Source organism: Chrysemys picta, chromosome 1 (genome assembly GCF_011386835.1).
Source record: "Chrysemys picta bellii isolate R12L10 chromosome 1, ASM1138683v2, whole genome shotgun sequence".
In the NCBI taxonomy this organism is placed as follows: Eukaryota; Metazoa; Chordata; order Testudines; family Emydidae; genus Chrysemys; species Chrysemys picta.
Genome location: NC_088791.1, coordinates 233,191,180 through 233,214,502, shown reverse-complemented (window position 1 = coordinate 233,214,502; position 23,323 = coordinate 233,191,180). Strand labels below are relative to the sequence as shown.

The 23,323-nt window shown below is 43.3% G+C and overlaps 2 protein-coding genes across 19 annotated transcripts in view; one reads left to right on the top strand and one right to left on the bottom strand.

Annotated features, from left to right (window-relative positions):
• CYFIP1 (cytoplasmic FMR1 interacting protein 1) overlaps positions 1-23,323 on the bottom strand; it is a 128,014-nt gene continuing 104,691 nt past the window's right edge. For all 18 annotated transcript variants that reach the window (XM_065591202.1, XM_005283289.5, XM_065591206.1 and 15 more), the window contains 7 exons: positions 19,831-19,921; positions 12,979-13,109; positions 8,012-8,084; positions 6,605-6,699; positions 4,726-4,964; positions 3,699-3,846; positions 1-687 (listed from right to left, as the gene is read on the bottom strand). In XM_065591202.1, coding sequence (XP_065447274.1) covers positions 523-687; positions 3,699-3,846; positions 4,726-4,964; positions 6,605-6,699; positions 8,012-8,084; positions 12,979-13,109; positions 19,831-19,921 — 942 coding nt within the window. In that variant the 3' untranslated portion in view covers positions 1-522. The remainder of the gene's footprint in view (positions 688-3,698; positions 3,847-4,725; positions 4,965-6,604; positions 6,700-8,011; positions 8,085-12,978; positions 13,110-19,830; positions 19,922-23,323) is intronic.
• Positions 20,352-22,617, top strand: LOC135982871 (uncharacterized). The gene is made up of 2 exons (XM_065591254.1): positions 20,352-21,053; positions 22,048-22,617. Exons 1-2 carry the CDS (start codon positions 20,477-20,479, stop codon positions 22,521-22,523), a joined length of 1,053 nt encoding a protein of 350 aa, XP_065447326.1. The 5' UTR covers positions 20,352-20,476; the 3' UTR covers positions 22,524-22,617.

Here is a 23,323-nt window from a genome sequence, read left to right as displayed (position 1 = left end):
GAATTTTAATTAATGCCTTTATTTCCATAATCACTAATCACACAATGCAATTTAATTTTGCTAGGGAAAAAAAATCAAACTGATTAAAAAAATTATTCACAAAGCACCAGCAGGAACCTTCTTTTTATAAAGAGTAAGCAAGCAATTAATGCTTTTCTAATACATAAACAATTACAATGAATTTTTTTTTAAATGTTTCTACAAAAAAACCAAACTTGTTTTTTTAACCACTGTGACTAATATTTTGAGATGAGGGAAAAACAATTTGAATCAATCCAGTCTAAATAAGCTTTTTATCACAGTATATAAAATTTTAGTCTAGAAAAATAAGTATGGACTGTATACCATTATTGTGCTTGGTGACTGAAAAAGACAAAGCACCACTATTCAAAAGGCACAGGAAATACTGAAATACAGATTAGGGTATATTCCTTACAAGGGTTTTTCTCTTCTTAAGTTTATAGCTTAACTAGGTGCAAAAGTACTGCCACTAAAGTAAAAAGTAAGGCAGTTTCTCCACACTTAGTTGCTGGCCAGAGACTGATGGATAGGGGGCTGGAAGCAGCGCACATGTTCCACTGGTGTACCTTCTCCATCACCAGACTTCATATACTTGTCCAAAGTAGTAATTATCTCATTGTTCAGGATCTGGAATTTGCGAATTCTCTCAACCATTTTCTTCAAAGGCTGCAATGTCAAAAACATACATTCAGAAAAGAAGTTTTCAGATTAAAATCAGAACCAGCCTTTGATAAAACCACTGACAGCAACTGCCTCAATCCAGCAGTCTTCTGCCAATTCAGCACCTCATGAACCAGTCTGGTTGACTCTGGTGATAAGTATGAGACAAAGTTTCTTGACACCTTAAATGACTGCTTCTTAGAGCAGCTACTCCTGGAACCACAAGAGGAGAGGCAATTCTTGATTTAGTCCTATGTGGAGCACAGGATCTGGTCCAAGAGGTGAATATAGCTGAACTGCTTAGTAATAGTGACCATAATCTAATAAAATTTAACATCCCTGGGGGGCATGGAGGGGGAAACACCACAGCAGCCTACTAGAGTAGCATTTAATTTCAGAAAGGGGAACTACACAAAACTGAGGACGTTAAACAGAAATTAAAAGGTACAGCACAAAAAGTGAAATCCCTGCAAGGAAACTTTTTAAAGACACCATAATAGAGGCTCAAATTAAATGTATACCCCCAAATTAAAAAACGGGACCAAAAAAGTGCCACCATGGCTGAACAACAAAGTAAAGGAAGTAGCTAGAGGCAAGAAGGTATCCTTTAAAAAGTGGAAGTTAAATCCTATTGAGGAAAACAGAACAGAGCATAAACTCTGGCAAATGTAAAATGTAAAAATATAATTAGGAAGGCCAAAAAAGAATTTGAAGAACTGCTAGCCAAAGACTCAATGTAACAGCAAAAAAACTTTTAAGTACATCAGAAGCCGGAAGCTGGCTAAACAACCAGTGGGGCCACTGGATGATCGAGATGCTAAAGGAGCACTCAAAGAGGATAAGGCCATTGCGGAGAAACTAAATTAATTCTTTGTATCGGTCTTCACGGCTGAGGATGTGAGGGAGATTCCCAAACCCGAGCCATTCTTTTTAGGTGACAAATCTGAAGAACTGTCCCAGATTGAGGTGTCATTAGAGAAGTTTTGGAACAAATTGATAAATTAAAGAGTAATAGGTCACCAGGACCAGATGGTATTCACCCAAGAGTTATGTAAATCAGCTTCTGTACCAGATGATTGTAGGATAACTAATGTGAGGCCAATTTTAATTAAAGGTTCCACAGGTGAGCCTGACAATTACAGGCCAATAAGCCTAACTTCAGTACCTGGCAAATTGGTTGAAACTAGAGTAAAGAACAGAATTGTCACACATAGATGAATACAATTTGTTGAGAAAGAGTCAATATGGTTTTTGTAAAGGGAAATCATGCCTCACCAATCTACTAAAATTCTTTGAGGGGGATCAACAAGCAGGTGGACAAGGGTGATCCAGTGGATATAGTGTACTTAGATTTTCAGGAAGCCTTTGACAAGGTCCCTCACCAAAGGCTCCTAAGCAAAGTAAGCTGTCCTGGGATAAGAGGGAAGGTCCTCTCCTGGATCAGTAACTGGTTAAAAGATAGAAAGGGTAGGAATAAACAGTCAGTTTCAGAATGGAGAGAGGTAAATAGTGGTGTCTCCTACGGGTCTGTACTGGGACCAGCGCTATACAACATAGTCCTAAATGATCTGGAAAAAGGGGTAAACAATGAGGTGACGAAATTTGCTGATGATTCAAAACTATTCAAGATAGATAAGTCCACTGCAGACTGCGAAGAATTACAAAGGGATCTCAGAAAACTGGGTGACTAGGCAACAAAATGGCAGATGAAATTCTATGTTGATAAATGCAAAGTAATGCACATTGGAAAACATAATCCCAACTATACATATAAAATGATGGGGTCTAAATTAGCTGTTACCACACAAGAAAGAGATCTTGGAGTCCAAGCAATGTGCAGCGGCAGTCAAAAAAGCGAACAGAATGTTGGGAATCATTAAGAAAGGGATAGATAATAAGACAGAAAATATCATATTGCCTCTATATAAATCCATGGTTCGCCCACATCTTGAATACTGCGTGCAGATTGGGTTGCCCCATCTCAAAAATGATATATTGGAACTGGAAAAAGCACATAAAAGAGACAGCTTCTATATGAGGAGAGATTAATAAGACGGGGACTTTTCAGCTTGGAAAAGAGATGATTAAGGGGGGGATATGATAGAGGTCCATAAAATCATGACTGATGTGGAGAAATTTAAATAAGGAAGTGTTATTTACTCATAATAAAAACTAGGGATCACTAAATTAATAGGCAGCAGATTTCAAACAAACAAATGGAAGTATTTCTTCACACAATGCACAGTCAACATCTGGAACTCTTTGCCAGAGGACGTTGTGAAGGCCAAGACTATAAAAGGGTTTAAAAAAGAACTAGATAAGTTCCTGGAGAACAGGTCCATCAACGGCTATTAGCCAGGATTGGCAGGGATGGTGACCCTAGTCTCTGTTTGCCAGAAGCTTGGAATGGGTGACGGGATGCATCACTCAATGATTACTGAGTTTTGTTCATCCCCTCTGGGGCACCTGGCATTGGCCACTGTCAAAAGAAGGATACTGGGGGCTGGATGGACCAGTGGTCTGACCCAGTATGGCCACCATCTGTAATGGAAAGAGGAAACAGTGCCAACTCTCTCAAGTCTGCCCCAATGGTGGGGTGTGGTCTGGATAAGTTATGAATGTTTCCCAACCAGTGGTAGATGCAAAAGTCCACTTAACATTTTGTTTTTAAAGATCTACTTTGCTTATCAGAATTCCAGAAATAGGCCTTGGACATGGGGATTAGAACTTCAGTAGGACTAGCCCTGTTCTAAAGGTACGTATGTGCATCTAGATGGCACCATCTGTTTCATTAAATGTAAGAAAACCCATGTCACAATGAAAGGTAAAGGTTGGCTCAATTAAAATCCCAACCCTAACATAGGGTGCTACTAGCAAATGCTCTACTGCATAATCTTGGGCTTTGACTCCACTTTATACAGTGATGGTTACAGATACCATGCAGCCCCATGCAAATAATTCCATTTTTTTTCATACAAGTCATTGCGATGAGTACAAACCCAATGTTTTCAACATACCACATTCTTGATGACCTCATCTTTGCCATCATGCTTTTGTACTTTCAGTAAATGGTAGCAGAAATCCAACACATCAAAGCGACGCTGCTGTCCCAAAAGCACAATGATCATACAGCCAGCCCAGTGCAGCCCATCTCCAAAGCACTGTCTGTAATAGAGTACAAAGTCTATGAAAATTGTGTATTTCACCTAAAACGCCTAAGAACCAGTTAGCATGAAATACTGAGTCATCGGACATTTTCTCTTCAAAAAATAGGAGTCTAAAAAACTATGCATAAGATGTTTTCCAGGCTGAGGTTTAAAACCCTGTCTTTTAGGATCATTTTCTATTAAATTAACAATATTTAGAAACTGCAAGCACTAGAAATGCTAAAAATCTTTATCCAATTTTAAGTTCTTCCAAAAATATTTGCTCCCCATTACTCTGCAGCAGTGCTACTGTCACATTAACCAATAGAACAAACTGACAGTGCCACACCATCACGTTTATTTGGTCTTTGTGGATTAAGGGACGCAATGTCCTAAGACTTCCCATCAACAACTGGACAGTGACAGGCAAATGATAGCTCCATCTTTCCTTCTGAAAACTGACAAACATAATGCTAAAAACTAAAGAACTGAAGATTGCAGGACACTAACTTCTGAATGCTCATTCCTGCTGCTAACCCACAGAAATAAGCAAGTACCGGATAAATTACTTATAAAAGTTATTTTACTTAAATTCAGTAACTGTAGTGGGTAAGCATCACTGGTGTTGAGAGGTGTACGCTAGGATCTCTTTCTTATGGGACCTTTTATTATGTAGCAACGTATTTAAAAGACATGATTTTTAAAAGCTACAACTAATATCTGAGTTCCTGTGCTAACAGGCCCCCTCAGTCCCTTGTTCTTTGTTCTGTGCTTGCCTCACTGAGCTATCTCAGAAATATGAACACCAGCATTATGTTTTGTATCCCCACTTCTAGCTGGGAAATACAATAAAGTACTGTTGCAAACAAGTGCATAATTGGCAGCCTACGATACATACTCCACAGTAAATTCGTGTGTTCCCACAGGAATGCAGTACACAAACTGCATCGCGCTCCAGAGACGGTGAAATTCCACACATTCATCCACATGCATCACACCATTGCTGGGAAGGGGGCCACGCCAGATTGGGTCATCTAGGAAGGTCCGAATCCTGGTCAAGATGACCTCAAACATGGATAGGCCACAGCAGAGGCGTTCCTTGGTCAGCAAATCTCCTTCCCTTGCTATTGCAATTTGCTAAGATTGAGAGGAGGAAATAAAAAGTGAATGAAACAGCATTTCAGATTAGTTATGGGGGAGGTGTGGTTTCTGTTTCTGCCCTATATTAGTGCAGGCCAAAGCTGTATTAGGGTGTCATGCTGATCTAAAAACACAGCAAAGAAAAACCCACGGCTTGCCTGTGCCAGCCAGGTTGCGGGGGTCAGGCTGCGGGGCAGTTTCATAGCTGCATACACTTCTGGGCTCAGGCTAGAGCCCAAGCTCTGGGACTCTCCCAGCCAGAAGTCTACACAGCAGTGAAACAGCCCCACAGCCCGAGTCGGCTGGCATGGGCCATCGGTGGGTTTAAATTTGCTGTGTGGACGTACCCCAAGAGTACTGTAAGACAGTTTACTTGCGTGCCCCAATTCCAGTTCTGCACTTCGCCTTGGAGCAGATGCATTGAGTGAATTCAGAATAGGTTGTTTAAACAAAAGCAGTATTACTAGCTGGGTCACTAGTTTTGACTTTTCTTTTTGAACCAGTGCTTTTAAGGTTTTACTACGTTCATGAATTCTCCTGGGGTCAAGGGTCAAGTGGAAGGTGGAAGCCAGAAAACACCAACCATGAAATATCTGGGTTAATTTTTTCACCCACTCAACGGAAGAGAAGCTTTTAAAGGCTTTCTGAGTGGAAAGGTCAGCCACTGCTGTACTGCGCCACGGTTTGCAAGGTTGTTTTTAACTGAAATGAGTCAGAAGATAAAAATTGGTGTGTTCAGTTGTCTGCTGTCCCTCCCTCACTTATTACTGACTCCCTGGCCTGCTGCTATCAGAGGCTGATGTGCTTCAAAGTGAGCATGAAGTGATCTGTACACCTGTAGTAAACTGAGATTTATAATCAATACTTGCTCTATTGTACCAGCTTGTGCCCTCCCATTGTAAGATCTCTGCAGTAGGGACCGGGTTGCTTGCTCAGCACAGCTCACCTAACTCTACCTATGGTGCTAAAAGTAGTCTGAACTCTATACTTAACAACATTCCCTTTTGGCCCCCCAAATCCCTATCTCTCAAGGAGAGTTTGTCAGCTGTTGAAGCAAATGGGGAATGAAACACACTCTACAAGGACACAGAGGAGAACGGCCTCTGGACAGCAAGAGTAGCTCACGGACAAGGCATGGAGGAGGAAGAATGTTCTCTGTTGGTAATTCATTTTCCATTAAAGCTCAGATCAAATAGAACAGTTGGTTTCCAAAAAGGTTCTGATTTTATCCAATTTGTTCACTGAATCACAAGAGAACAAATGACTTTTTTAAAAGGTCACAGAGCAAATCAGTTGCTTTTGGTGGAATTTGAACTGGGAGCCCCTTGGGTGCAAATCCTTTGCTTTACACATTATATCACAATAGTGTACATGGAAATTAACACTTTAATCCTCTCCTGAAACCTAAAATGTCACTTCTGCACTGTCCCAAATATTCAGACAATAAGCCACCTGTGCACACAAGCTGCTGACCAACTTTACTGAATCCATGGATTTACCAGAGGCCCTGTTGTGTGAATAATTTGTGTGTGAAATTTGTAATTCTGACATGGCTACTGATATTGTCAGGGTCTCCGGTTGCTTCTGCACTTATATTTCTGCATAAAATGTCTGGGGCACAAAATGTAAGACATTACCTGGGGTGTTCCTAATCTTTCAATCAGAGGAACAAGATGGAGTGGAGCATATTTTGATTCTAGTCTTTTCATTTTAGCATCAAGTCTTTCACCCTCTGAAAGAAAAAAAACCCCACATTATCCTTTAAAGTTAGGTGACTTCACTTTATAAACAATTAATATTGTGGTACAGAAATTCATGTTTTTGTTACAGTTTATTTTTGTCACAGTAGGAGTTATGTGTGTAAATTATTCCTTTGGCAGGTAATTTCATTCAAAATGGCTTGCTTTTTCTTCAGTATGCAGTTTATTTGATGCACAGTATCCATTGACAGGTTTATTCCTTTAACAATGTTACATTATACATTCAAGTATAAAGAAACTAACTATACAGGCAAAAACTAACAGTGAAACTCATTTTGTTATTAACTAGTTTCTGCCCTCAAAATAAGGCTCTTATGCTGTCTCTAACATACTTTGACTCCCACACATACTAAGCCAATTAATATTACCCTTATCACATGCAAAATACTTGCCTCCAGAGGATGGCGTTATAGCGAAGGTGTTTTATGTAGGGAAAGGTTAAAAAAAACAAACCCAACCCCCCCAAACACTCACCACTGGTGAGTAGGAAATGGTCTCTGGTGAGTGGGTGAATAAAATTTGCAATGATCTGGTTAGTCTGATGGCTGTCTACAGGGATCTGAGTAACTGCAATAAATCTGATAAGGCTCTTTCCCTTTGTTATTTATGTGAATCCTATGAGCAGAGGCACAGATAGATCTGCTGCTGCTGGTAGTGGGGCAGAAGTAGGAAAAGAGTAAGCCTGCCCCCTCCCCCCCCCCCCCAGTGGTAGAAGGATAAAATGCGGGAACAGAAGCAGCTCACCTTCCAGCAGTCAGGAAGGGGAGAAGAGAAGACAGACTGGAAGGAACAAATCCTGCAAGGTAATTCAGCAAAGCATTTACGCATGTGAAAAGTCTGTGGCAACCATGCATGTGGTTGTGCTTTGCTGGATCAGAGAGACAGTACTCAGCACCTTGCAGGATCCAGCCCTAAACCTCCCCATCCCCAAGTTTATTTTGCACACCTACAAGCCAAGGCTGATATGAAGGATGGGACCTCATAGCAAGTCCAGCATTCTCCAACCTCATCACCAAGTGGGGATGAGGCAGCGGTGGGCATATCACCAGTGTGCTGCACAGAGCGTTCTTGATCACCCCACCCCAGGGAGCCCTGGTTAATAGGCATAGGCCTTTTGCTAGTCTGTGTACTGTACAATTTTCAGGCTTGCAGATATTCAGGAATTTGCTGTCATTGCAAATGAATAGCGCTTGTGTAAGAAAGTTTCAGAATGATGAATTCACCAACAAGGAAGCAATATCGGGGGTAATACTGCTGGAGAACAAATGCTCGTCCAGCCCATACCTTTGACATGAACCCTTGGCAATATATTCTGGAACGGTGCAGCATGCAACAGGTCACACACTTCCTCTAGCGACTAGAACAAAAAGGAACAAGACGCATTTAGGAGTTAAAAAACAGCAGCATGTCAAGGGCACCAAAATCTGCTTCTAAAACCATGCGGACATTCTCTAACAAATAGTGGCTGACACCAGAGGGCACCAAGCACCTACAGTTAGAACAAACACATGGTGCTTTTGGTCCATTTTCACAGAAGTACTTAGCAGCAATTTGGCTTCTGTGGGTTATCCTGGATTCACAAAGAGTTACAGCAACTCTACTCCCACCCAGAGTTGGCAGTTCTTAAAGGACAGAGGCTATTTATTGAAAAGACGAATGCAGAATGAGGAAGTTCTGTGTTAAAGTGGCAGACAGATCCTGTGTAGACACACACAAATGTGAACAAAGCAGCGAGTCATGCTTTTATTTTTACCAACACTGTTCCCATAACCCATTATCACCCAGAAACATGTCTCCCAGAAAGAAAGTCTCAGATGCAGGAGACTAATGGCAAGGGAGAGGGGGGTCCCAGCATGGAACATTTCAAATCTTTAAAATATAAGGAATAAAAAAAATAAAATTGTTTCACAAATATTAAAAAAATATCCATGAAGTTGGATGCGTTTGCTTCTGGAAATCCCTGTGTGTTCTCAGCGTATGAAACAGCCAAGAGCAGAAGCTGAGATAAGAGCTAGACTCATCTGAGGCCTCTTCAGAACAAAATTTGAGAAACAGTTATGTTTTCATTTTTATATTTCATTGACATTAATGGATTTAACAACCCCCACAGAGGAGAGACGACTTCATGTTCCATGACTTATTTCAGTCAAACACAGGGATCTGGCCCTTTTCCAAGGAAATTAAATAATTTACCCACAATGAGTAAAATTCTCTAACAGTCCATCTAATTAGATGCTGGTAGTAGTACTAGTAGTACATTTACATTGTGGTAGCACCCAAAGGCCTAATTGGGACTGGAGCCCCATGGTACTACTGGGCACTGTACACACATAGATAGGAGGCAATCCCTGACCAGAGGTCTTACAATCTGAGAAAGACACAAGCAGATGAAGGGTAGGGCTCCAGGACACTAGAGGGTGTCACACACACACAGTTGTTGCTTCTGTAGGTCAAGTACATTGCACAAACCAGGGGTGCCTTGGATCTCTCCTTGCCCTCCTTCCCTCACAAAAGCCTACAAGGAAATACATTCGATGAAGAACTGGCATAGCTTTGTTAGTGACAGGTTTTTGTGTTTTTAATGGGCGGAGAAGAATGGCAATAGTGGGGAAATTAGAGTAATGGAGCAGGAAAGAGAAGGAGGAGAGGGACAGTCATAACATCCTTGCCTGCTGATGGGCAGACAATAACATAGTCATCATGGCAAAGGTTAGCCTAAGGAGGGCTGTATGGATAGCGTCAGGGAGCTGTTCCCCCATGCATAAAGGGCAATGTGGGTAGCATGAAGGTGCTTATGGAGAAGGTTGACTGGTGGGTGGTAATGGCTGGGAATGCTGCCACAGCAATGAAGGGGGGTGGTCAATCAGCTAGGTAGGATTAGGCTACGTTGCAAAGGTAGACAAGAAGCTTATGTGAGCTGGAGAGGAGAAAAAGGAACCAGAGAGTCCGGGGAATGGTGCTGGAGCAGGGAAGTATTTGCCAACATCAGCAGGTCGGTTTCCCTCTGGCCGGTACCAGTGCTGGATAGGAGCTCGGGGCAACATGCTTCCTTCTGCTTGATGACCTCGCCGGTGCCAGAACTTGCCCCACCAGTGTCAGCGGAACCAGGAGAGCCATCAGGTCCCTGACTACTGCAAATGTCTCTGGGGCAGACGGCACCGCAATCCCGCTGGCGCCACAATGTTCACCCGGTGTCGGAGGATGGTGCTTCACTGGACTCAATGGCATTTGTGAGCAGAGAGGAGTCGACAGTGCTGCTTGTGGGCATAGAGGAGTGGCCGCTGGAAGAGCACTTCATACTAATGCTGAGGTACGCAGTGCAGAGTCCGACTGGCGTGGCTCCGACTCTGGTCTGAGTGCAGCTTCCATCAGGATGGACCTTAGCTTAGCTTCCCTGTCCTTTTTCGTATGAGGCTTGAACTGGCAGCAGGACTCTCATACGTGAGCCTCCCCGAGACACTTCAGACACCTGAAGTGCGGGTTGTCCACTGGCATGGGCGTGCCGCAGGAGGTGCAGGGTTTGAAGCCCAGATACCGGGGCATGCCCGGCCCCAAGGACAGAGGATGTCCTTCTAAACACGTGGGGATCCAAGTATATAACACTCCTACTAATAGAGATAAACTGAAGGTAACTAAACTTGTGAAAGGACGGAATAACAGAACCACCGACAAATGCCTTGCCAAGGCAAGAGAAGTTGTTCCAGTGATCATCAGAGGTGGTAAGAAGGAACTGAGAAGGCACAGGACCGGCCGGGCCCCTTATTACTGGCGCATGAGCGTGTGGCACCAGAGGGCGCTAGAGCCAGCCTGACGGATACCATTGAGGGGAAAATCTGTGGCGACTGTGCATGCAGCATGCGCGCACCTAATGTGGAATGGACATGAGCAAGCACTCAAAGAAGAACAAGGTCTTATAATGGAAAATGTCAGACAAATTTAACTAGAGGTGTCGCCACCTGTGCCAACTATAACATTTTCCCCCTTTATACTGCCTTGTATCCACCTGAGAGTCACAAAGCAGCACATAATTTAACCTCACAACATCCCTGTGTATCCTTATTTTACAGACAGGAAAAACGGAAGCAAAAAGATAGAGAGCGACTTGGTCACACAGCAAGTCTTTGGCCCAGATCGCCTTAGCCCCCACACCGTACATCCCATTGTACATTATCTAAGAACATAAGAAGGCCATACTGGGTCAAACCACTGGTCCATCCAGCCCAGTATCCGGTCTTCCGACTCTGGCCAATGCCAGGTGGTTTAGAGGGAATGAACATAACAGGCTATCAACAAGTGATCCATCCCCTGTCGCCCATTGCCAGCTTCTGGCAAACAGAGCATGGGGTTACATCCGTGCCCATCCTAGTAATAGCCAAGGAGGACCTATCCTCCTTGAACTTATTTAGTTCTTTTTTGAATCCTGTTATATAGTTTTGGCCTTCACAACATCCTCTGGCAATTTAAAATATAAAAATAAAAAAATGTTTGAGTTGCCATTGCAGCCTTGGCAGATATACTGCCTGGCCCTCAGCTACTACTTAATAGTGATGTTGTGTTACATTGCGTACTTGAGAACATCTAGGAGCTCACTGATGAAGTCTGTTGTGCCAGTTCACTCTGTTCTTGAGTTAAATATAGAGCCACATAAATTCTTGATATGCTAACGTTTGTGTTTCTAAAGAGAAAAAAACAGTCTCTCATTTTCTTTGTCATCTAGTCATTTGTTACACAAACTCTGAGTTTAAAAAACAAATGGAATATTCCATATGTGATCCCCCTTTCCCCTACCAATCTGTCCTGTCCATACAGGGCTATAGGAATTTAACAAAAACTCAAGAATTTTAAAACAGAAATAAGTAGGATGTATCCATTTCAGGGTGTCAACAACCTGAAGACCACCTTATGTGCCACATTAGTTTCTACACATGAATCACGGAATACAAACCCAACACATTGTTATTCCTCTTTTTAGATACCTGAGAGGCACTCAGATTTTATGACAATAGGAGATCAGAAGTACCCACACAGAGAGAGAACTAACTGCCACCTTCCTCCAAAAAACACTAAGCAAAAGCTGGAGCACAGGATAAGAAGATTGCTACATGGTATAGAGAACAGTGTGTTGAAAATATTGCAACCACAGACAGCCAATTTAGTACATAGGGGATTTGGAAGTTGCATCTGTTTTCACTGGTAAAATATTTTCAGATACACTCTTCCATCAAATGGCGTTGCAAGAGGGCATGCATAAATTCATGGTTGGTGCAGTGCCATCTCACTGATATTCAATAACCTACATAGAAAGAGCAATGGCATTAACACCTGAGCTATGATTGACAGTATATGGAGAAACAAGGATTTAATTTTCTACTTTCCCTAAATGAGTTTATTTCAAAATGTCCACTAGAATTGCAGATGTTAGAGATGGGAAAAATCTTTCAGGCCTAGTCCACCCCACTGCTAATGCAGGACTGTGCACCACAGTAGGTTTTCTACATTTTTTTCCCAGTCAAGTGGTAAACGTCCCAAGCGATGGGGACTACATACTCTCTTAGGCAGACTATGCCATGTTTCACGGCAAAAATGTTGTACTAGCTCTAACAACAAAACATGAGGCAAAGAGTTTTACCAAGTGTGTTCTTTTAGGCTCTTGGGTTTTTACATACAATTTCAGTAGCTTGTGTGAATAGTGCTAGCAGAAGATAATATAAACCGTACAGTCATGATTCTATTTTAATTTTAAGTAGAGGGGCTTATATTGGGTAGACCAAGAGAGGGTACTCCTTGTCTGTGAGCCAAAGCTCTCTTCTGATTATTTCACACTTTTATTCTAGGACTGATTTTCTCTACCTTCTCTGTGTCCATCTGCTACCACTGTGGCAATTTACCTTTCCTTGTGAAGATAAGATGCACCTACCCACCCCAGCTTTCAGGATGCACAGACCCACCCCAACCACCCATAAACTGGACAGCGAGGAGAGCTGAGAAAGAAGTGGAGCTGGCACGGTCTTCCTTAGCATTCAACCACGTCTATACATTGGTACCAAGTCTGAGCTTTGCAAGGCTGTAAGAGAGAACTCACCAATGTTTCTGCACCCAAAAGATATTTTTTCTTAAGGGAGATTGTTTTACAATTGAAGAAAACTTTCCGAAGTCATGTCTGTAGTTTTAGCTTAAGGCATCAATGACAGCGATTTTTGAAGAACGTTTTTGGATACACACAGTTTTAAAGTAACTTCCTAAGCACCTACCAGACTCTGCTCGATGAGTAGACAGAAGAGCACAGCATTTCCCACTTCCCGCAAATTCTGGAAACACACAGTCTTCAGTTCTGCATATTCGACAATGTCCTTCAGCTGATGGTGGAAAAATTCCAGGATACCTGATGTGTGTGTGTGTGCATATATATATATATATATTTATTTAAAAGAAAAGAAAAAAAGGTGAAAACCTTTGAGGAGTCAAGGCTAATTATTTCAATAGTTATCACATACACATCTATTAACTTACTGAAATCATCTGATAAAAAAATCTAGTTAAGTGGATAAAATCATACGGAACAGAAATAGTTTCCCCTTTACCAAAACAGCAGATAGTGGGGTGAGATGGGGAGTGGAACAAGAAGGAAAAGTTGATGTAGATATCAAGTCCCTCACTGGCTCACTGAGGATGAATATAATTGTAGAGCTTTGTACAACTTTTTTTCTAGTAGCATCTTTCATGCAAGGAATGCAAGCCATGTCTACAGAAGGCGGGGGCAGGGGGGTGGGATAACACATGGAACTGTATCCGGGAAGGCAGAGACCCTGAAAAGGATTTGGGATCATAGTGGCAACTGAAGATGAGCTCCCAGTGCAATGCACCTTATATCTAATTTGAATTTGTCTGACTAACTTCCAGCTATTGGTTCTTGTGATGCCTTTTTCCGCTGGGTTAAAAAGCCCTTTGGTACTTGGTATTTTCTCCCTACCAAGGTACTTACACACCATTAACAAGTTACTTTGATCTTCTTTTGATAAGGTTTATATTTTGTATAACAAAATAAAATAAAATACTGGGTATTATATATCCACACCAAGTAATAGAGCTCCTCGCAGCCACTCTGAAAAAAAAAATCTGCTTCCTTTGCATAGCCCCAGTCTCCATAAAGGGTACGCTGTGAAAGGAGTATGTGTTATAACAAGGCCTTCCTTTATAAACAAACATTTAGCTGGGTCCCATTTCACATGCTGCTATCTTTCACCTGCACTTGAAATTATGGCTTAAGAGCTGCATGTTACCTATTTTGGGTTATTCCAATAAACAACCTACAAGAAGCAAATGAGACACTAAAAAGGTTTTGTTGAAAATATTTCTGGTGTTCAGTTTTACATGATACCTAATAATAAATCCCTGAAAGCTTATTATGTTGTTTTGTCAAACAGTGAGCTTGTTTTAATCCATGCTCTGGATCTACAATTTAGAGTGACCACATGTCCCCAAGCACCAGGAATGTCCTGCTTTTCAGGGCCTGGCCCAGTTGGTTTTACAAAAAAGGTTTTGTCCCAGATTTTTCTTTTTATAAATTCCTGCGACCTGAGACAGTGAAACTGTCAGCAGAACGGCTGAGGGAAAGGACTACCTTCAACTCTCCTGTCACACACTGAGACTCTGCTCTCTCATCACAGTCCCTGCCATGGGACTTCCCAGAGAAGTACCACACACAAACCTGAGGCAGCACTCCCCAGCCCTAAGTCAGACTCACCCTGCGTCTGGCAAGGTGGAGGAATTCAAATCCTTGATTGATTCAAATTAGAGTGAGGCTTTGTAAAATTAATTGTAATATTTATGCTACTGCAATTTTAGATTAAAGCTCTTTATAAAATAAGTTATAAATGCCAGAATGAACATGGGATGAGGGTGGTTATTAAATGACACTACCAGTATTCCCCATATGCAATCACCACCTTACCCAGAGGGTGAACAAATTCGCCCTACAGGTCTAACTTTATAAGTCAGATGCTATGGAACCCTAAACAACAATTGTACAAACAGCAGTATCTGCTTGAGATCAGAGCAGAAAGTATCTTCAAGTTTTGGCTAGTGCTTCGGCTACTGCTTCAGTGACACCAACCTTTATCTATATCTGACCACATCATAAGTAGTACATATGTCACTTTTGGAAAAGATTAAGCAATTAATATACAACAAAAAAGGAGGAAACCTTTCTAGGAGCCTTTAAAAAAAACTAACATCACCAAAGAGTCCTGGCAGCAATAGTCTTATTTCTTTGTCTGCAGCATTCCTTCTTCCCACTAATTTGTGAACATAAATGCAATAGGCAAATTTGTAAGTTATTGAATCATCTGAATATATACAATATCTCCAAGATAAATACATTTAGGTTTTTTTCCAGGCTAACAGTAATTTTAATTAAATCCCTTCATTTGTACAAGGCTGGGGAGGATAGGTGTAGCTAGGAAGTATTTAATGTTATTCGTACATATAACCTCTGCAGCTGTCTTACATCACTCTCATCAGAAACAAAGGTTGTTTGATATAAAATGTATTTCGTAAATGCAGAGGATTAACAAAGGATTAGGCCCCATCTCTGCTTCCTAAATCCTATCTCAAAAGAGCTCACATGGCAGATGTCACATTTCAGTGATGTGGTCTGGCTTTCTAAATTAATTAGCACACAGATTAAGTCGACATAGGCAATTTAAAATGGGTTGGATTTCTCCATTTAAGGTTTCCTTTCCTTTTCTATAAAACTATCCTGCTTCATAGCTAAAAGCTCTTGTCAACCATGTCCCAAAGGTCTAAAAGAACACAAAATTTGCTACTATAGTATGTTTGAAGTATAGACTAATGACATTTGTTCTTTCAAAGAACTGAGCTGGGCTCTATGATTTTCTGCACAGTGCCTTTTGGGTTTTTATTATTAAATGAAATCTCTGCTACTGTTCATTATAAAATGCCTCCTAACAAGCAGTGTGCTACGGCATAACCTTTAATTTTACGTTCTCTCATAGAACTTTTAATACAAACTCTGGCCCTGACCATGCAAAGAAATACACACATACTTAACTTTATGTGCTTTGTGTCCCACTGACTTCAGTTGGATTATGCTCTGCACACATATATTTGTTTTTGAATGATCAGGGCCTGCATGCATTACACACATTGCTTATTGTATTCACTGAACAAAAATTATGTTATTCTGTTTTTCATATTTAGCAGATTATTTATTGTCTAGCCAAGGCCACTTTGTTTTCATCTGATGAAAATGCTTTTTCAATTTCTGCCTTGTTTTCTGACAATTAACTAGAATATTTTCCCCCCCATCCAGTACATATAGAGATTTGAAGGCCATCTCCAAGGCAATCAGCTTTCAAATGACCTCAGTGAAATTCTTTCATTTTCCTTTCTGCAATGAAATCTCAAATTCAGAATACTAAACGCTTGAAAGTAAAGCTTCATTTTGGTAGGTAAACTACTATCAGACCTTTCAAAGGGGCCTTCCCCTCCTTCTCCCTACCTCCTCAATAGTCCCTGCCTTCTCCTGCCTACCTCTGACATACATCCCCTCCCCAATACACTCCTGTGAGCCCTGCCTCCCTCCAAATTCCCTCCCCAAAGGAGAGTCTTCAGAGTAACCTACAACATACTTCCTCTTCCAGTCTCACCCCAGCAGATTCCAGTGAGCCTCCTCCCCCCATCCACCTCCCCACAGATGAGCTCCTGTTCCCATAGCCCCCAGTTTGTTAAAAAAGCCCAAAGAATCAGTTGCTGTCAAAGCCCTTCTGCTGTGTCCTGGAACTCCAGTTTGTGTGCACTTAGAAGAGGCAACTCCCCAAATTGCTGTGGGAGAGATTTCACCTGTGGTGAAACATTCCCAAATATTTTAAAGGATAGAAAAAACAGTTTCAGTGTGGTTCAGGGATTCTTTTGGGTCATACTTCGCCCTAAGCCAGGTTTTGCCCCCCGACTCTATTTTCATATGCATTTTCAAATTTAGTCACAAAATTTGACATAAACTTTAAAAAAAAGTTTACTCCAATGCAATCTTCAGGTGGTAATTTATTTAATAATAATTTTTAAAAAGTCTATCCCCTCTCTCTGTTTATATTTTGGAAGGCTCCGTCTTCACCACTCCCCCACTCCCTTTTTAAATCTTTCCCTCTGCAGGTTTTCCAGCAGTAGCACAAATCTAACCTTATCACGGCAGCAGCACTGACACAAGCACTTTTTTTCTGATTCCCAAGGACATTTTAGTACGGCTAGATGATCAAAAACAACTGTAGTCATATTCAAACACTACAAGAAATTAGTAATAGAAAAGAAAAAGATAAAGATGGGACAATTATATTTCTAAGATGACTTAAACGGATAAATAAAATATGCTTAAATATGCAGGACAGTGTTCCTTTAAGAACTTGAAAGCTACTGCAATGTCCCCCCCTCACCTCCAAAATCCTTTAGTTTAATGCAGTCATAAAAATATTTATCTAAAATACAGGATGAGTAAGTTGCACACCACTTAAAGACCGTTTCTATGGAAACAAAATCTTTGGCAAGGAGGCCTCTTGAACTCAGCTGCCCGTATCTCCATCCTCTGTTCCTTTTAGCATGGATAAAGAGTCATTAAAAATCCGAAAGGACAGACATGATTGGAATTGCTCAAGTCCTATATAATTAATGGCGTCCAATAAAACATTCCAAATGAAAACTCTGAGCTGTGTAATGTAATTAGGGGCTTACTAAGTGTACTCAGATAGAGAATGATGGCTATTCATATGTAGATATGAACTGGGAAATGGATTCTGAATTGATAAATGTGCAGTACATTAAGCCAGCCCAGATCCTTATGCATTAAAGCTTTGGATCAGAGCAGCAGCTTTGGTCTTTGTGGCTAGGCAGCTGAGACAATGAGAGCGATGTGTGAATGAGTTTGTACCAGAGAACTAAAATAGCAGCTGAGTATCTTCAGTGATACCCATGAGTATTGCTAGTACAGTTACACATTTGTTTAAGGTACTTGTGCTGAGAGCTATAGGAGGTGGAGGAGTGGACATTGCATAGAAGTTATGGCCTATACGCTTCCCTCCACTAACGTGAGTCAAGAGGAGCAAAACATGGAAGAAACTGGTACGGGGAAGGGTGGGACAGAAGGGAGAGGACAGAGCAGTGACTGTACAGCACACATCCCGCCCCTCTCAGTCTGCCGGGTTAGGGCTGTGTAGGCCAGAGGGAGGAAGAAGCGACGGGGCGACTCTATGTTTTTGCCTCCCCAAGCACGGCAGGCAGGCGGCTTTCGGTGGCATGCCTGCAGGAGATCCGCTGGTGCCGCACCATCCCCGCCACCAAATTGCCGCCAAAGCCGCGGGACCGACGGATCTCCCGCAGGCATGCCACCGAAAAGCTGCCTGCCTGTCGCCCTTACAGCGACCGGCAGGCCACCCCTCGCAGCTTGCCGCCCCAGGAACGCGCTTGCTGCCCTGCTGCCTGGAGCCGCCCCTGAGGCTGGAGAGGGATGGCTACTGTCTGCAACATTTTCTCCCCACAGACAATAACACTAGTTCCCCCATGTCACACTAAGCTTTCCCCTCCCTCCCCCCTACCCTCACAGCAGGGAGGGTTGGGGCAGCAGCCAACAGAGATCATGAAAATATAGTATGGTTCCAGAGGGATCAATGCTGCTATTGGGGAGAGGGTCACACAGGGAATAATGTGAACGCCCTGAGTCTCCAAACAAGTTTTCTGTTCAGTTTCTTATACCACACCCATCACCTGTGGTTTCCGAGCACCATCCCATAGTGCACTGAGGAACATGACTAGCATCTGCTATGTGAGGTTTCTCCTTCTCTCCCTCCAAAAGGGAAGATAACATGTTATTTTTTCTAAATGTATTTTATGCTATGGTGTTTTTATTAGTGAAGACCAGGTCGAAGAAACGCAGATGGCACTTGGAAAGGAAAGTGCCGAGGTCTGAGAAAGTTTAGCTCCAAAAGAAGGCATTTCTGTCTCCTACACAAATGAGTTTTACCCTTCCTGAGTTTTATCCTTCCGTAGAAAGAGTCCTCTGAGGAGTCCTAAGCAGATTTCTCCAAGGAGCCCAGGCAACTTCTTCCCTGCTGCTCATTCCTCAGGGCAGGAGGGACCCCATCCCCAAAAAGAATCTTCTGACGGAATCTCGCCAAGGTGAAATTCACCTTCCTAATCCTTATTCAGGCTCTCCCCACATAGGGGCCTACGTGGCTCTATGTATGGTAGCACCTGTTGCTTATTCCTAAATCCAGGCACAAAGGACATCTAAACACTTCAAATTTTTTATAATGGTTAATTGATATGACTCATCCATTTCAATGCTCCAGAGAGAAAAACAGGAAGGAACACTTAGCTAATCTTTGATTTGGTTCAGCCTTTGCAGTGAGAGTCAAATATGCTATGGGGAGCAAAATCAACCTTATTCCAGTTTAATAAACCTAAGTAACACAGGAAAAATAAAAGAATGCTCTAAAGGTGGGTGGCAAATATAAGGATTCATTTGTGTTGTTAGAAGTTGTGGAAAAGGGGTGTTTGGGGGTAGGAAAGCCATTTCAAAATTGAAATCAACAGTATGACAAATACTAATTAGCAATTAATTCTCTTTTGTGGCATCCAGCTTCCAGAGTAGCTTCTTCTCCTCCAACTACTGTGACTCATTAAATGGGTAGGACGCCCCCAGCAAACCTTAAACGTAATTATTCTGTAGAACTATATCCCAGTTTGCACGGAGTACTCCTTCGAAGATTGTCTAATACACTGTATCTTATATCTGACAAGGACAAGAAATAAGCAGGAAACTTTTCCAGAGAACTGGGAACTAGATTACAGAGATTTAAACAGAACTGCTATCTGAAATTGCAAGGCAGGGAACCCTATGTAAGTATGAAAGAGAGCAATAGAAGATTTAGAAACAATTCCTATTCTGCCCCTACACTCATTGCCCAATGGCTATTTGAGAGCAAATAATTTACAATGAGATGTACATACATGAATTGTTTATAAAAATATACTGGAAGCCAGGAATTAATGTCCTCTTATTAATGCAATGGTGGTAACATCAAAGGTAAACCAACCTGGAGAGCCATATTCGTGTCTAGGTAACCTACAGATTTTAGGCATCACTTCCATCAAGGTCTTCACATACTGAAGAATCGTGCCCTGCAACTAAGGGAAGACAGACATGCATTAACATATTATTGTTGGTGAACTAATAAAGACAACATTTATGCAGTTCATTCTACATATAAACTGAATATGCTCTAAAATCTTGTGTTTCTTAACTCTGTGTGTCCTATAGTTCTTCCAATAATCTTTGTACTCTTAGGCCTGGTCTACACTAGGCGTTTATGTCGAAGTTAGCGCCGTTACATCGAATTAACCCTGCACCCGTCCACACTGCGATGCTATTTAGTTCGACATAGAGGTCTCTTTAATTCGACTTCTGTACTCCTCCCCGACGAGGGGAGTAGCGCTAAATTCGACATGGCCATGTCGAATTAGGCTAGGTGTGGATGGAAATCGACGCTAATAGCTCCGGGAGCTATCCCACAGTGCACCACTCTGTTGACGCTCTGGACAGCAGTGCGAGCTCGGATGCTCTGACCAGCCACACAGGAAAAGCCCCGGGAAAATTTGAATTTGAATTCCTTTTCCTGTCTGGCCAGTTTGAATCTCATTTCCTGTCTGGACATCGTGGCGAGCACAGCAGCACTGGCAACGATGCAGAGCTCTCCAGCAGTGATGGCCGTGCAGTCTGTGAATAGAAAGAGAGCCCCAGCATGGACTGATCGTGAAGTCTTGGATCTCATCGCTGTGTGGGGCGATGAGTCCGTGCTTTCCGAGCTGCGATCCAAAAGAAGGAATGCAAAGATCTACGAGAAGATCTCTAAAGACATGGCAGAGAGAGGATACAGCCGGGATGCAACGCAGTGCCGCGTGAAAATCAAGGAGCTGAGACAAGGCTACCAGAAGACCAAAGAGGCAAACGGACGCTCCGGATCCCATCCCCAGACATCCCGTTTCTACGAGGCACTGCATTCCATCCTCGGTGCGGCCGCCACCACTACCCCACCAGTGACCGTGGACTCTGAGGATGGGATACTGTCCACGGCCGGTTCCTCGGACATGTTAGGGGACGGGGAAGATGAGGAAGGAGATGAGGAGGGCGAGGCAGTCGGCAGCTCTCACAACGCTGATTTCCCCGACAGCCAGGATCTCTTCATCACCCTTACAGAGATCCCCTACGAAGCGTCCCCAGCCGTTACCCCGGACACAGAATCTGGTGAAGGATCAGCCAGTAAGTGTTGTAAACATCTAAACATTTATTTTTAACAAAACAGGAATATTAACAATTAAAAGAATGGGTTGTTCATGATTAGTGTGCCCTAGGCGCTTAACGGTTTAGTAAGGGGCAGTGCAAGTTTTGAAAAGAAATCTAGCAATGTCCGGTTTTCAGTGATTGTCCTGCACAAGCCGCTCTACTGTTTATTCCCTGCTACTGCAGCTACAGTAAAATGCGGTCTATATGTCCCGGGATAGAGCAGTAATCCTCCTGGGACATCTCGATGAAGCTCTCCTGGAGGTAACTTGAAAGCCGTTGCATGAGGTTCTTGGGGAGAGCGGCCTTATTGGGTCCTCCGAAGTACGACACGTTGCCGCGCCACGAGATTATCAAGTACTCGGGGATCATTGCTCTGCACAGCAGGGCGGCATACGGCCCTGGTCTTTGGAGGCTTTCCCGGAGCATTCTCTCTTTGTCGCTCTCGGAGATCCTCATCAGGGTGATGTCGGCCATGGTGACCTGCTTTTAATTAGGTAGGGGAATGTTAGTGTTGGGACTGCTTTCCCGTTCCTTGACAGAACTGTAACCGCTGGTTTGCAGCCACGCGGTGGAGGCGGGAGAGGGGCAGCCGAAAGGGATCGTTCCCGGGGACAGCCGCGAGGGGGTGGGACAGGGGCAGAGTTCCCGCTTGCCGGATTGCTGGCAGCAGGGACTGACATTGATTTAAATGTGAAATGAGGCCAGTGGTAATATAAAAGTTTTAAACTGCCACAAGTGTACGGCTTACCATGTCTGCCTGCAACAGAAATTCCGTTGTGCTGCCTCGCTTCTCAAATGTGCTGTTCAAGACCCCAGGCACTGAATGCGAAGGCCGAGAATTCGACCTTGTGCTGAGTGCGCATGTGAAAGGTGCTGTGCATGGTCTTGTTCACAGAGAAAGACTATGTTCTTTGTTCACAACTACATTTATCTTTCTTAGGAATTCACTCCCTTTTTCCCATTTCCACAGCCCCGTCTGCGACTGTCTCACAACCTAGCCTGGAATCACACTCCCAGAGGCTAGCGCGGATTAGGCGTAGGAAGAAGAGGACACGGGAGGACAGGTTCTCTGAGCTTATGGTCTGTTCCCAAGCCCAGGCATCACAGCAGACCCAGTGGCGGGAGAACTTGACCCGAATGCACCAAGCCAACATGGATCGGGAGGAGAGGTGGCGGCAGGAAGACCAGCAGGCGACTCAAACGCTGCTTGGACTACTGAGGGAGCAAACGGACACGCTCCGGCGCCTTGTGGATGTTCTGCAGGAACGGAGGCAGGAGGACAGAGCCCCGCTGCAGTCCATCTCTAACCGCCCTCCCCCGCCACCAAGTCCCATACCCACCTCACCCAAAGTGCAAAGAAGGAGAGGCGGCAGAGTCCCTGCTAAGTCTCACTCCACCCCTGCAGAGAGCTCTAGTAGCAGAAGGCTCTCATTTCCCAAAATTTGAAAAGTTCTTTCCTTCCCGCCTGACAGAAGCCCACGTCCAAGTTTCACCTCCCAATGCCATGTGTAGTTGATAATAAAAAATTCGTTTCTGTTAACTACTGTTTCAATCATGTTCTTTTGGAGGAGGAGGGGAAAGGGGGTTGGTAATTGGACAGGACAGTCTCCTTTGGCAGGGTACATAGTCGGGGGCAGGCACAGCAGCAGGGCACATACACAGTGCAGTGATGCAGTGACTAGTTACCCCGGTTAGTCTGGGAGGTTGTTTTGATGTAATGTTGGGGGGGGGGGGGGGGGGGGTTGCTCTGTGACTTTGTGGCGGGGGAGGGCAGTTACAGATCTTAAGCGCCGGTCCTTAGGCAGGATCACAGAGCCACACAGCATGGGATCTGTAACCGTCCTCCCCCTGTCACAAAGTCAAATAGACCCCCCATACACACAGTCCCGATCAGGAGGGTTGACAGGCTCCGTTGAAACAAGCATCCCACCGCAGCGGAGCCTGTCAATCCTTGAGTTTAGAAGCTGCATTCGCGTCACAACACTGCACCCGCTCCGCACCACAGTCTGCGTCCCAGTTTTAAAAAATTCCCGCGAAAACAGTATTAAAGAAAACGGTGTGCTTTAACAAAGTAGAACTATTTTTATTTCGACACGTGTGTTGGAGGGGGGGTGAAGGGGGTATGTAACTGGATAGGATAGTCAACATTACCTGGGTAAAGAAACGGGGGCAGGTTTAGCTTCTCAGTACACAAACTATAAAGTCACAGGTTACCCTGCTCACTCAGGAACTTTGCTTTCAAAGCC